This window comes from Scomber japonicus, chromosome 7 (genome assembly GCF_027409825.1).
Source record: "Scomber japonicus isolate fScoJap1 chromosome 7, fScoJap1.pri, whole genome shotgun sequence".
NCBI classification, from domain to species: domain Eukaryota; kingdom Metazoa; phylum Chordata; class Actinopteri; order Scombriformes; family Scombridae; genus Scomber; species Scomber japonicus.
Window position 1 is genome coordinate 19,381,069 of NC_070584.1, and position 14,392 is coordinate 19,395,460.

The following is a 14,392-nucleotide window of genomic DNA, read 5'->3' on the forward strand; positions in this document are numbered from 1 at the left end:
CACCAGGGATTGTTATTTTCATATGACTTTGGCTAGTGCTGGGGAGGCTTTAGTTTTTCATTTCAATTCTGTTGCAAAACAGTAATTGAAGCGTATCACTTTCATCTCCACTTATCTCCTCTGCTCCTCTCCCTTTGGAGCGCCGCTTGTCTTCGCAGCGTTTGCGCATCTTGCCACTGTTGGTTTCTCTATGATATATTGTATGGGATTCTGGTACTTCATTGTAACTCGGTGCTGATGTACATGGCAATTAAATTCAAACCCCAAAGACGTAGAGCTCAGTCAAAGCTCCCTCCTCCTTTTCTGTCTCCTGTCCGCTGCTGCTGCAGCCTTGCTCTCGCACTCCTTTCAATCACTGTCTTTTTTCGCTGCTCGCTCTTCCTTTGATTCCCCCTTCTTCTCGCCGTATCTGCCTTTCTTTTTCACTTCCTTTCTGTCTGTCTCTTTCCTCTTCTTTTCCCTTCATGTTAATAAGCAGAGTAATGGTGTTGCAGGCAGTTCCTGGTTGGGGAGTTAATTAAAATGGCAAGTCTCAACCCACACAGTCAAAACAATGGAGGCCCCTGCTTTTTCACAGTGACACAGGGAGATATTAAACAAGCCCGAAATCAAACACTGTGAGGAGGTAGGAACCCAGTAACACTGCCAATCCCCCAACCTCACTTAACACTTCCCTCCTGAAATACTGATGGGTTTATTGTTACTCTCTCCCAGTCAACATTAGTCAGAGTAGAGATTCAGTAATTACCTACTGAGCTCCCTGAACTGCTGCATGAAAAGCAATTGTGTACAAGATATTAATGTGATGGTTGCTGCAGCATTTTACTGAGCCAGAAACGACACTGATGCTGATCAGATGAGAAACTGAAGAAGGGCAATAGTGACATCTGCCTATTTCCCAGCCTCCACCACACACACACACACATACACACACACACACACACACACACACACACACACAAATGATTTTGCTAGCACGGCTAGCACAATGCAGAGCGCTCAGGCGCCGACAACAGTGGGCCGGCTGAGCAGGACAGGAGCTGTTGCTATGGTTACCATTTCTCGGCTCGCTCTCACAGCCCAGGAAAACTGTGTCATTATCCTGTACTTTGGATGGGAGAAGAGAGAGAGAGAGAGACAGAGAGAGAGAGAGAGAGAGAGGGAGAGGGAAAGAGAGGAGGGATACAAAGAGAGAGAGAGGGAGAGGTAGAAAGGGGAGACAAAGATAGAAAGAAGAGGGGGGCTGCAGTTCACACAAGTCAGCCATGCATCTAACACACACATCATCAAAATTTGCACCTATTTGTGCTCCTTTCTTTCCCTTTTTTTCCACTTCCCGTCTGTCAGCGAAGCTATAGTTTTCACTCTAATAGGTAAACAACTTCAGCGCCAACGAATAATGCTTGAAAATATCAGGTAAAAGCAGTGCTGTCAGGTGATAATGGGATGTGTGTCCCTTTTTCTCTCGCTCTGTCTGCCTGGCATCTCCTGTGAAAATTGTCACCAACAAGCTATTATGCTGGTAAAAAAAGATCAATCTCAGTATCATTGTATTTATTTTAACACACCGACTGCCATATGCCACTAATGACAACCAGCCCGAATTCTTATTGAATAAATACAGGGTCCAAATAAGTAATAAGAGCGCAGTGGGATAACGATCATTTCCTGTAAAAACGTGCAACGAGCCACGTTTAACCCAGAAATACACAAATATAAAAGGACTCTGTGTGTGTGTGTGTGTGTGTGTACCGTATGCATTTGTGCCTACATTGTTCACTTCGATTGTACGCAGGTGTGATTGTGCAACAATGACGTCCACATCATGGTGGTACTCCAGACAGCAAATAAACAAACTCTGAGTCTAATTCTGAACTCTGAGATACGAAACTCAGAGAACAGCTGATCACAGTCAGTTCAATCAACTCTGAGTATGTTCACTCTGAGTTAAGCTTGTGTGTGGTGAAGGGGGAAAAAAACATCATCAATGGAGCTCCAATACACCATGGCAACAAGTAAATAAAAGGCAGAGCTTCCATTTTAATCCAATGGACGTGGTGATATTAATACATGTGTATGTGGGCGGTGAACATTTATCTTTAAAAAGTAGAGCCTGAGTCAGAGCAGGAAAAGTGTCAATAAGTTAACACGATAAGTTTTATTCAGTGATGTCCAATCTGATGACACTTGCGCTTCTGAGGGCAACAGCTAATATTTCAGGAGTTCTGGTGTAGCAAGCAGACATCCAGATAACGGATAACTGGGCCAAGACTTCCTCTTCTTCGCACCAATAGTTGTTTATAGTCCGATAAAGCAACTTGTGACACTCTAGATGACAATTTAGCTGATCTTTATCTACAGATATATACACATCAATGCAGATTAATTTGTAAAAAAGCTAAATGATTGTCACTTAGGTTTCCAAGTTGCATTTCAGTCAATGCTTTCTGCCTCTTTTGTTCTTCACACAGACTGTGTACCTGCATCAGCCTCACTAAACTCTATTTAAAAAACGATCCTTTTCACTCAGAAATATTAACATATAATCTCCAATATTATCGGAATGTTGTTCCATCAGTGCGACCAATCACATCAGGAGTCATTGACATAATTATTCATTGATCCTACATGTCTAAAGCTTCATACCAATTTTTTTAACATATTATGTGCACAGAGTGTTATAAAAGAAAGACGTGTGGAGGTTTTATTCTGAGCCGAGGCTGAATTCACGCTGTGTAATATTGAATATTGAATGTGAGGGCAAAAAAAACGCTGTTCAAATAAATGACTGATAGCGCATAAAAGCAGCAATTTTGCATAGTCCTTGAATAGCAAACTAAATATCCAACTACAAAGAAACTTGTTGAAGAAGTTACCATGGTTACTAACCCAAAGTTTAAGATAGCTCTTTCTGGAACCGAAAACCTCGAGTTTCCTTCATCTTAGGGTTAATAAACTCAGAGTTTTCACTAAACCTGTTTCTGGAATACCACCCCGAGGAGTTACATTGTGAACTAATTACATGACTGTGTAAATAGAGGCACCCTGCTGATATGGCTGTGTACCACATGATTTCCCCTGGTGAAGCAGAGCCTGTTTGCACTGCCTTGCTGCGCTGTTTGTGTGTATATGTGTGTATGTGCCTGGATGTGACCTGTACATGCAGGTGTGTGTGTGTGTGTGTGTGTGTGTGTGTGTGTGTGTGTGTGTGTGTGTGTGTGTGTGTGTGTGTGTGTGTGTGTGTGTGTGTGTGTGTGTGTGTTGAGGAAGAGCATGTTTTGTAACCTGTGAGGTGTGCTTTATTGAGCTACAAGCTGAAATCGTGCATCTGTGTTGAGGAGGCAGAGTAGCCCCTCCAAATGAAAGGCTGCCCTCTCCCTCTCCGCCCGCCTGACGCAGCTCTCCAGAGAGGCCTGTTCATATTACTGTGGCTGTCCGCTGGTCAGAGAAACACAAACAACACAAAACAAAGCAGGCTTTGATAAGAAAAGACCTTGTGTAGCCTCATCTATTCTCTTCTCTCCACTGATGGCTTTTTTCTACAACTAAAATGAAAGGGGAATGACTGTTTTGATACCCAACTAGAAAAGCATAGAAAATGTTGTATTTTAAAATAATTCAGATTCAGTGGTGGAAAATAACTAAGTCTATTCACTCAAGCACTACACCTGCTATGCTGAACTTTTCCATTTGTGTCATATTGCACTTTTTAATTCCTTACATGTATTTAACAGATGTAATTATATAACCAGCTGCAACAGTAAACTCCTTATTACTTGTATGTGTGTAATACTGTGAAGTCCTCCTCTTAGAGTTTCGAGCTTCATGCAGAGTGATGTGTGATGTATTAGCTATTTATAAATTTATCTGCTCATGAATTTTAAAAACCAGCACAACTATTTAAGAGCCAGTCCTGATCCATTGTGCAACTTTTTTAATACTGTACAAGAACAGGAGGAGAACCTTTTTTTATTACTCAGACTGAACTTTTAGATTAAGTTGGAGACTTCTCATATCCAGCAGTTCAACTATTGAAATAAACAACACATTTTCATGATATTTACAATAAAACAATATGAATAAAAAAGGATCAAATTGAATTATGAAATATGAAATATGATAAAATGGGGAGGAAAAAAACATTGCAGGCACAAATTATTATTCAAAGTTTTTACTCAACTTTGATGACTTTAAGTGGAGTTTTTCTTTTTTCTACCCCTTTGGTAGCCTTACTTCCTGTACTGTGAATAAAGATCTCAATACTTCTACTCCACCACTGTTCAGAATATCTCACCAAGTGCTGTGAAGTGTGAGTTTCTCGTATCGGCAGCAGCATGGTAATTGCAGTTTTTGCAGCCTCATTTGGAAGCACCATACCAAGCTGACTGCGGGTTTGAAAATGGTGGGTGCGGCGAAGTGAAGGTGCAATCACAACTAATCAGAGCTTCTCTTGTTTCCTGCCCACAGCGCCCAACACTGCACCCTATGGGAGCACAGGAAGTGCGCACATCCCACTGGCCTGCCAATACCTGGTCCTGGCTCTCTCCTCCTTCATCAGCGTGTACTAGCAGAGGCCAGCGCAGACACAATGACTGTCGAGAGCATTTATGAATCCTTTTTCACATTGCTGATGGCTGGGATCCAATCTGGTACAGTTTGCTGAAAAGCCGTGAGGGGAAAATGATTATTTTGTGTGGGGACTCTTATTTTAATTTTTTTTTTTTTTTTTTTTTTTTTTTGCGTTTTGGTGAAATTTCTGTCATGTAAATACTATGATGTTTTTTTTATTATTATTTGTTATTTCTTCAGTTGTTCTTTTCTTTTCTGATTGATTGATCACCTTGTGAATCAGTGCTCAACCTCCCTCGACCCCCCCACACATGCAAACACACCTCCCACTCCACCTCCAATCATATCAAAAGTCGCCCCCCCCCCCTCCCCCTCAACCCCAACCCCAACGCCGACCCCCCCTTCCCAAACAAATTACTTCTCAAGCCTCGTTCTTTGGGAGGTGATGGCGCAAAACTGACATTTCCATCCATTTTTGTACATGGCTAAAAATAATCAATTGTGCCAAGTCTCTCAGTTCACAGAATTACATACCAATGTTGTATTGAATGTATTATGGGTTGTTAAACAAAGGAAAGACATTTAGATTCCTAACAATACAAATTTTGATTATGGAGTGTGCTTAAAAAATACAAAAAAAAACAAAAAAAAAAAGAAAGGCAGGGTGTTTTTTCAGGACCTGTATTGTCATGATTACTCAATAGATGGATGAACAGTGTTGAAGGTGTGCTTTGTTGTATTCTGAAATGGGTCCTTCAGTTACTACGCCTGCCGAACAGCTTCGATCAGGCAGACGTCAAAGTAGCAAAGTATACTGTATTGTATCATTATATTTTAATATAGTGTAGGCTTTTTTTTTTTTTTAAAGTGGGACCAGCTTTTCTCATTCGACCAAAAACATTAACACGGTTCATGAGTTTGTACAGTATGACGGGAGGAACATCGCTGCCCTATGTTTACATCTTTTCTTGAAAATATAAGTATTACAGTATATCCTCCATGTTCTGTTTTCAGTGAGTCACACACGTGAATGTTACAACAAACGGTTGCAGTTGAAAAGCAGAGCCCAAGTTAAACTTTTCTCTTTAAGTCAGTACTTCTTTGAAACATGCCACTTCCTGCAGGCATCTGAGCACGGCGTTTTGTCTCTGAATTCACTGTAAACCTACTGATCATCTTCTGGCCAAATCCCACAGCTGCATACTGTCGATGGCCTGAAGTTTTTAGCTTAGATGATGGATTCTGATAAAGCAGCATTCCGCAGCTTTTCCTTTACAGATAATTCAATACTTAAATATATTACAGTCTACGGCTAATGGACTCTAATGTACTAATTAACAACAAATGGAAATCCAGAGAGAAAAGGCTGCGTCGCTTAAGATTTTTGGCAAACATGTCAAAATATGACAGTATCAGGCAAATATTTCAACAGAGGAATGATCATGTTATCAGTTAAGTACATGATCTCTGGAAAAATATTTCTTTCTTTCCAATCTTAGTCCTTCACGCACTAATTATAAGCAACATGACACCAAATCGTGTTCGCTCGTTTTCTCCAAGATGAGTCTAACAGCCTATTTCATTCAAAGTTATACAAACAGCTGATCAGTGCCCACAGGGCCAATGAAAGCCCAACAGAGGTAAAACTAAATTAAATGATGCAGCTTGCGGCTTTTTTATTCACTGAAATTGACCATATCAAGTATTATTGTAAGGGTTTACTTTTTGACGAGACTGTCAGCATGGCATATTCATCCTCAAGTATCTTCAGTCCATGGTGTAAACAGAGTTACTGCAATGCCTTAATAGTATCACAGACATTAAATTAACCTCCTTCTAAAGAAGGACACTTCCAGAAACTCTACTAGATGTGAAGCTCCATAAAATATGACTACATTTGTTTGACATATTACTGATTATTGAATGTTCATAAACCATTTGCTGACTGATCTTTCAAATTTGGCATTAAATATCCAGTGAAAAACAAAATTCCTCGCAGGTATTTTCAAATAAGCCAGATGCAACTGATAAACATGCAGTATTTGTCGTACAGGTTTAACATGTTTGCAAGTCTTGTTTGGATTTGGATTGTGTTCTGTTTCGACCCGTGATCAAGGAGTTCACACAGTATCTTCACATGAACTTGTAACTGCAAACCTATAGAGAAATAGCCATCGCAGTTAAAAGACTTAAAGCACAAACACTGTTATTACTTTTACGTTTTGTGGTGATTTGTTTTGAGGTCTGCTGAACTTTTTTTTTTCCTTTCATTGTTTGTATTGGAAATGTTATCAGCTTGTTTTACAAATTATGAAAATACTGCACCATATGATCTTGTTTAAATGTTAAGGTATAATGAAAATGGGTCAGAAATATATTTATTCTCTTCCTTTATGAAAACAATGTATAAAAAAAATACATTTGAAACATGTAAAACTGGTTATGTGACATTTATTTGAATGAGGCACAGTATGGCATAGTTTATAATGTTGTCGGGTTCATTTAGATGCCATAACTGTCGTTGATTTTTTGTCGAGACAAGTACATTTAAAAGAACAATGTTTGCAATCAAATTACCTACTTTTTTGAAGCAGAGAGGGTGTGAACCAATATAACAGTATTATAGAGCAGAATCAATGTGTGTATATTTGGAGAAAATAGGATACCTGTTGATCTTTAGAGCCAGTGTGTAGTCATAGTTTTCACACACTGTTTGATGATGTGCAGAGAGTATGGTTGTGCTGCATGTCAAAGTTAACCTGTGTTTTTTGAGGTGGCCATTTTACAGATATTCAAACTTTTTATGAATGGAACCAGTTTTTTTTTTTGTCTTTTTTTCCAACATTTTCAGTTCTCAACCTGGTCTAAAAATACATACCTCCGACAGATTGCCAGGCTGTGTTTGTTTGTGATTTATTTGAATCAACTTTGCTGATGATCTAAAACAACTGCTATTCAAAGTCATAATGATTATTGTGGCACATTGGTGACAGTCTGGAGTTTTGTTGGTTGCTTGTCCGAGCAGTTGAGACCATGCTAGTATTCCATATGAAATGTACTGGATGTTAATTCTTTTGAATAATGGTATTAACAAGTCCCTTTTATCAAATCACTATTATTTGCAATAAAAGTCTTCATGTTACAATACGTAAATTTATATCTGAGTGAATGAATCAAAGGGGTCATTATGACTCTCCAGGTTGAGGAACATATTGCTCTGTTTGTACAGTGTAGCTTGGGTTATTGAGTCATCTTAATTGTGCGGTATCATGCATATTTGATCCCCTCCCCTCTGCCCTCAAACACTGTATAAATCCTCCTGAGCCCAGATGGCCAGATGCCACAGTACACAGGATTAACCAACATTTGCACTGCATAGTCATGATTGACTGGAGTGTGTTGCTCAGTATATCTGTTCTAGACGTACTTACAAACATAGAACGCTATCCATTCCCTCCCATCATGCATTTGTGGGTAGATTATCATGTACTTTTCCCCCTAACAGTGCAGGGCTTTCTAGTATCATATGACCTGAATACACTCTTGGCTAAAACATCCACAGTTGTGACCTACCTCATGAAAGTTCAATTGAAAAAGTTGTGTTGATGTAGGAGCTGGAAAGAGGCAGTGCCACCCACCTGCTGAGATCACTGCTTCACCTCACAGCTCCCAGCTGACATCAGGTGGAAAAACAATCTCTCCACTTTTAAATATAAGATAAGAGGATTTTAAATATTCAAGCATGTGCGTATTAGACCTCACAGTTCCCGCTGACTTCCCACAATTCCACAGAATTTTTAAATTTCCCATTTCAAAGCATCCTCCTGCGCTCTGCCGACATATGAGAATCACACTGTTGTATTCGAATGCATTTATGGCAAGTTTGGATTTGTTGCATTATGAAACAACAGCTGTTTATAGTGAGTGTCGGATGGGGATAAGTACTGTACTGAATGTGCCTTCAAAGTATTTTGTCAATCAGTTGAATAACATAAAACAACCATTATTTAGAGCAGCATTGCTACAAGCCAATCTAAAGCTCCTGTTAGCTGTGTACATTCTAAAATAATGACTCACTTAAGGGTTTTTATTACATTGGATATTTATAAAAGATACACCCAACATTTAATATATCAGCACAGCACTCTTCATAGTTTGCAGACATTATGTAATTACATGTACTGTGTGTTTGTACTTGTTTGAAAGTGGTTTCATGAGGCATAATTAAGTTATTCTGATACATGTAACCCCTAGATAGCATAGAGTGCATATTAAAAAAATGAATTAAACACAGTTAAATGTCTTCATACTTCAAATAATTGATGATTAGTGAATAGTTAGGTTTCAATGTACTAATGTATATTTATCTTCCAGGGAAACAGAAGCAGGGTTCAAATAGTTCTTATTCTGGATATTATCAGGTCAAACTTTACACACAGAGACTGCAGCAGCATCCTCACCTGTTTGTTTTCACCTCTTTACAATCTGACAGGGACGTATTGAAAAGGCACGTTTACTCTTTACTATAACTATATTCTGTGATTGACATACTGTACCTGACACTGGCCAGAATTTCCTGCTGCTGTAAACTAAAATACAATAAAACAAAATAAAAAAAAACTGCTTGGAAGAACTAACGGAGAAGAATTATTTTGCGGATGATGTGTAACTCTGGGTGTCACTGTAGAAAACTCAGAGTGTTGTGACACCCTGCGACAGTGTTTCTGCACCAATAGGAACGTATCTGCTGTGCCACCAGTGAGAGCCGATGTAGAGAAGCGAGGCAATATGTTGTCTGTAAGTGGTATTTGCAGTTTTTAAAAGGCAAACCTGAATGAACATTGACAGTGAGTCATTTTGTGTTGCAACAAATACAAATATTCATCCTTGAGCGCATGTTTTCAGCAAATAATGCTTTACAGCATATTGTGATTTGACCGCTGAATACCGGATGTTTGCAGCTCATCTTCTGCAAATTAATTTATGTAAAACAGTCATCCTGCAGCAGAATTATGGTAGCATATCCTGTGGGTTTGTGGAAATTATTAGCGCAGTGTCAGAATGCTGTTTGGCTCTTCACAAAGGCGTCTGTGGCAGGCGTGAACAGAGAGGAGGCTGGAGGAGTTGTGAGAGAGGGATTCCTTCTGACCCAGCGGTTAATGAAACCTTTCCTGTGCCATTGTCAGTTTTAACTGGGAGATTGTGTCATACTATACAAGCTGGAGCTGCTGCCTGGCTCCTGCAGTCGCCATCCACCTCCCTGAGCAGCATACTGAGTTGTCAGTATCAAAAAAAAAAAAAAAAATCTGTTTCTTGAGTGCTAGCATTCGGTTTGGTAGATATGTTTGTTGCACAGCAGGCAAAAGCTATTCCTCCTGTCAAACCCAGACAGAGAGAGAGAAAAGAGAAAAAAAGCTAAAAACTTCTTTCTCTATAACCAGTCTCTGGGCAAGTTTGATTCGCTTCTAAATGGAAAAAAGAAGAAAAAAAAAGTTCAGGTTCTTGAAATAGGCTTCTTCTTTTCTCTCAAACATTTCAATTGGTGCAAAAACAGTAAGTAATTTCTGGCTGGTGTGACTCTCAATTTTCTTTGAAATCCCTCTGATAGTGTGGCAGCTGCCAACGTAGGGGTGACGTGCTATTTTAAGAAGAGGTTGCATCAAGTATTTGTCAACCTGTCCCTCATTATTTCCACTGAACTGGAAAATAAGTTGCCAGCCAATGATGCAAAGCCTGAGATAATGCCCAGGTTTTAAAGCGAGCTATCTAAGCCAGGTCTCTCCATGACGCCGATGACTGAATAACACGGTGCGAAGTGTTTTCACATAAAGCTCCAGGGCAATTGTCAGTTTTGTGAAGGATTGAACGGGTTGCCATAGAGAAATTGTCATCATTTGACTGACAGTAAATGTAATCCTATTTCTTTTGTTTTCATGCCTTCGAAGGCAGATTACACATTATTTTATATACACTGAATGACACAGCACATCAGTTCTTTGTAGCACCAGGTTATCACATGTACGCCACTGAGCTATTTGTTTAAATGGAGTGGCCGCTAGTAACACACAAGGTGCAGCATTTGTTCTGTTTGTAAATTGATTCATTTTCTTTCTTTTTACAAAAAAATGGGAATGGATTTAATGATGGTGACAGGAACGCCCTTAGGTTTTCTCTATGTACTTTTTTTTTCATTTTTAAAAAATTTAATTTAATCTTTAAATCGTCATGCTGAAAATAATGTGATGAGAAGTTTGGAATGGATATGTTTACTCAAATGTGTATGAAGGCCCTTTAGCCACCAGGGATATAGTTGTACATTTATAGGCCCTAGATCACTGGAATGATATATATGGCTTTAAGTGGCATTGATATATCTATATATAAATATATATAAATATATATATTGATATTTGTCCAGAAATACGAAAATTCATGTACTTTAATTACTTTAAAGCTTACATTGTGTATAGCACGTATGCAAGTCCATTTTCATCATGTTTGATGTAATTTTGTAGCAGTGGTTTGATACTAATAAATGGCAGTTGATGATGGAATTGTAGATTGTGTTGTGTTGAACTGATGTGACCTTTACAACAGCTCTGCTCTGTGCTCTGAACAACACTGCCATCCTTTCATATGTGTTCAAGAGAACGGGGGGAATGACTGAACATAGACACTCAGCAGTCACATTGGAATTCAATAATTTATTCATAACAACATGTTACGGGCTAAAAATATCCAAGTCATCCATTTAATGAGCAGATACTGTTTTCCTGCGAGCAGCTTGTGACAAGCAGCAAAATGTGTATGAGAAAGTCATGCGAAGGCTTTGATAAGCAGTGACACATACATGACTTCATTACTTCTTTCATATACGGTGATGTACAGAAAGAAAAGCACAAACAGCCCCAAAAGAAAAGCAACACTCTAATACTGTCTAATACTGATAAATATAAAAACAATTGCTCTCTCATCAGAGCAGTCAAGACAATACTTATGCGTTCCAGGACTTGTAATTATGTCACATTAGGCGATCATACAGTCATACAGTTTCTGATATGACTAAACCGAGACAAATAGCAGATTACATGTTCAGACCCCAACCAATAAAAGCTTGCCGCCTTTAACAATTTTATTCGCATTGTTGATTATGAAGGAGATATCAGGGACTGACTTCACTTCACTGTACCTGACAGCAATATTATTGTTCCTGTATATATGTATCTATAAATATCATGCTCTCTAGTCTGCATATTCACAGTTATGAGAAGTAGAGCTTATGTGTCATACAAGTCGGTGAGATAAGAAAAATTAATTCTGACAGGGTCCGTGCACCTAATAAATGAGATAAAACGATAAATTGTTGCATTTTCATTCCTTACTCTCCACATCTGTTGGTTCAGGTCATTATGCAGTGCAGTTTAATCCCAAGGTCCCATTTTTCAGAAAAAAGTGGAGATATGAACATCTGCTTTTCCATGACAACCGAGCAACTCCATCTGCTGAGGAAGATCTTCTGATACTGCCAAAATCTCCAGAACAGCTACAAAGGGGACCTGTGGTGAGATATTATTTTTGCTGGCTTTCTGTTTACCTGACCAGCCATGTGAAATGTGAAATGTGACTTTGTTTTTACCACCACGGAACCACTGGGGAGGAAATCAAGTTAGATGGATGGGTTTAACAAATTGTGCCAGTGTGGTACGTGAGATTTTGGTTCTTTAAACCATGAGCACAAACTTTTCCTAACCTTGAAGAAACACGAAGCACTGTTGGACCTATTTTTTGGTCTCCACAATGTGAGATCACAGCAGTTATTTTGGTGAGTAGTATTGATGAAAGCAATGGCAGGAGCTGTGAAAATACAACCCAGATTGTAAAGAATAATAAACTTAATTTAGTTGGTATTACATTAATGTTAGAATATGTACGGCATTCATGTTTGGCATCTGACCTCAAAGCTCCCCATAAGGAAACATTGAGCTCATTAACCAAGTCTTTTTTGTTTCTAAACCTAACCAGACCATAACCACAGTGGTGGCAGATCATAAAATGCTATTAATAGTCCGTGTCAAAAGGCATTTTGTCATTTAGTTTGGGGGGACTTGATTAAGTATTCTCATCGTAAAAAAAACCCCCAAAAACTGATGAATTATTTAATAAAATTCTGGTCCTGACATCCTGTGATTTCAATGGTAACATGCTCCCCAAAAGCCAGTCACAGTGGCAGTGGGGAGTTTGATATGATGAGAAATGGTTAAATCCAGTGGCTGAATTATTGACTGGAACCAAAATGTGAGGACAGAATTCCCCTGGGACAAGAGTTGAGTAGAAGCCACTCTACACTCTAATTGCCCCCCGCCCACCTACTCGTTTATTTCTTGGCAGCCCTGTGTTGAGTGTTACGGAGCACTGATGAACTCTACAGCATACTTTAAGTGTTCCAATAATTAAAGCCCACGGAGATTGTCAAGATAATACCCTGCACGACAATAAGCTGCATAAATTCAAGAGACTTAAACAACAGGTCTGGTCACATTGTTTAATTGCAGAGTTTTTGCAATTGGCATAGCCTTTTTTTTATTTTCTTATTTTTTTATTTTTTTTATTGTGATGGTCTTTCCTCTCACCTGAGGAGACAGCTGAGGCAAGTGCAGACTTTATGGCTCTGGAGAGAATATGCAAATGTGAGGAGATGGAGTTTATGATCCAGAACTACTCTGCTCGGAGATGGAACAATAAGTGACAGCAGATGAAGTCAGAAAGGAAGAATTTGCAAAGTATTTTTGAAATGAAAGTCTGAATAATGAGACCTGTGTCTCCGTCAAATCCCAGCTCTAACTCAGCAATTAGGATGAGTACGAGAGGCAGGATGGTCGCTCGGCTGATGTTACGCTGTCAGATTTTGTCACTTGATGAGGCAGTTTAAGAAGAAATCTGTGTTAATGTATTGCTTCCAAATGTTTATGCTGTTCTTTTAATAACTGTTTTTTGGGTTGTTTTGGGTTGGGTTTTTTTGCAAGACTTGGGGAATCAAGTTGCTCATACACTATTATCACCTTTTAAACCATTATGTTGAACTTGTTGACAATATTTAGCATATTTAGACATCCAGCACATACAGATCAACATTGTCATTCATTTGGAGTCACTCTCCTTTAAATCCAGTTTTTATTCTCTACTAATTGCTAACTGCTTTCTTTTCTTCTAACTTTGTCTGTCCCACATCTGCTGCTGCTAGGCACAACTGAATTTTAGAGCTTTTTTTAGACCCATAACACCCAAACTCTGTGCTGATAGATGTTATAAAACACTGTAGAGCTGAGGGAACCTATAGAGGCTTTCACAGTCAAATTATCATGTGACTTTTTATTATATGAAGATATTGATTACAGCAGCTTTTTAAAACCTTGTCCTTTTAGAAAATAATGTTTACACGCTGCTAATTTCCAGCAGCAACAAGAAGAAATAATGCCGCCTGGATTATGTACAATATGCTAATATCCGGAAATTGTTCCCCTGCAACATATTTGATTTGCGTTCCCTACAGTGTGAGGTCCTGCAGTACAATATCCTCTGCTATAGCAACTAAAGCATTATTAAACCCTTTTGTGCCTGTGTTTAGGCATTCACAGCACTTGCTTACTAAGGGAAAGGTTGTAATCTTGGTTAAAAGGGATTTGAAGCATGAGACACAGACAGATGTTCAGGTTAACCAAAACCATTACTAACCTTAACCAAAGGGTTTATTTCTTTCAATATTTAGTAGTATAAACACACATTTCTAAGACACAATATTGGCTTCAAGAGACAAATCTTCAGC

At 38.8% G+C, this 14,392-nt stretch overlaps 1 protein-coding gene across 2 annotated transcripts in view; it reads left to right on the forward strand.

Annotated features, from left to right (window-relative positions):
- negr1 (neuronal growth regulator 1) overlaps nucleotides 1-4,934 on the forward strand; it is a 148,733-nt gene extending 143,799 nt beyond the window's left edge. For both annotated transcript variants that reach the window (XM_053322391.1, XM_053322392.1), the window contains one exon: nucleotides 4,468-4,934. In XM_053322391.1, coding sequence (XP_053178366.1) covers nucleotides 4,468-4,568 — 101 coding nt within the window. In that variant the 3' untranslated portion in view covers nucleotides 4,569-4,934. The remainder of the gene's footprint in view (nucleotides 1-4,467) is intronic.
- The last annotated feature ends 9,458 nt before the right edge of the window (nucleotides 4,935-14,392 follow it).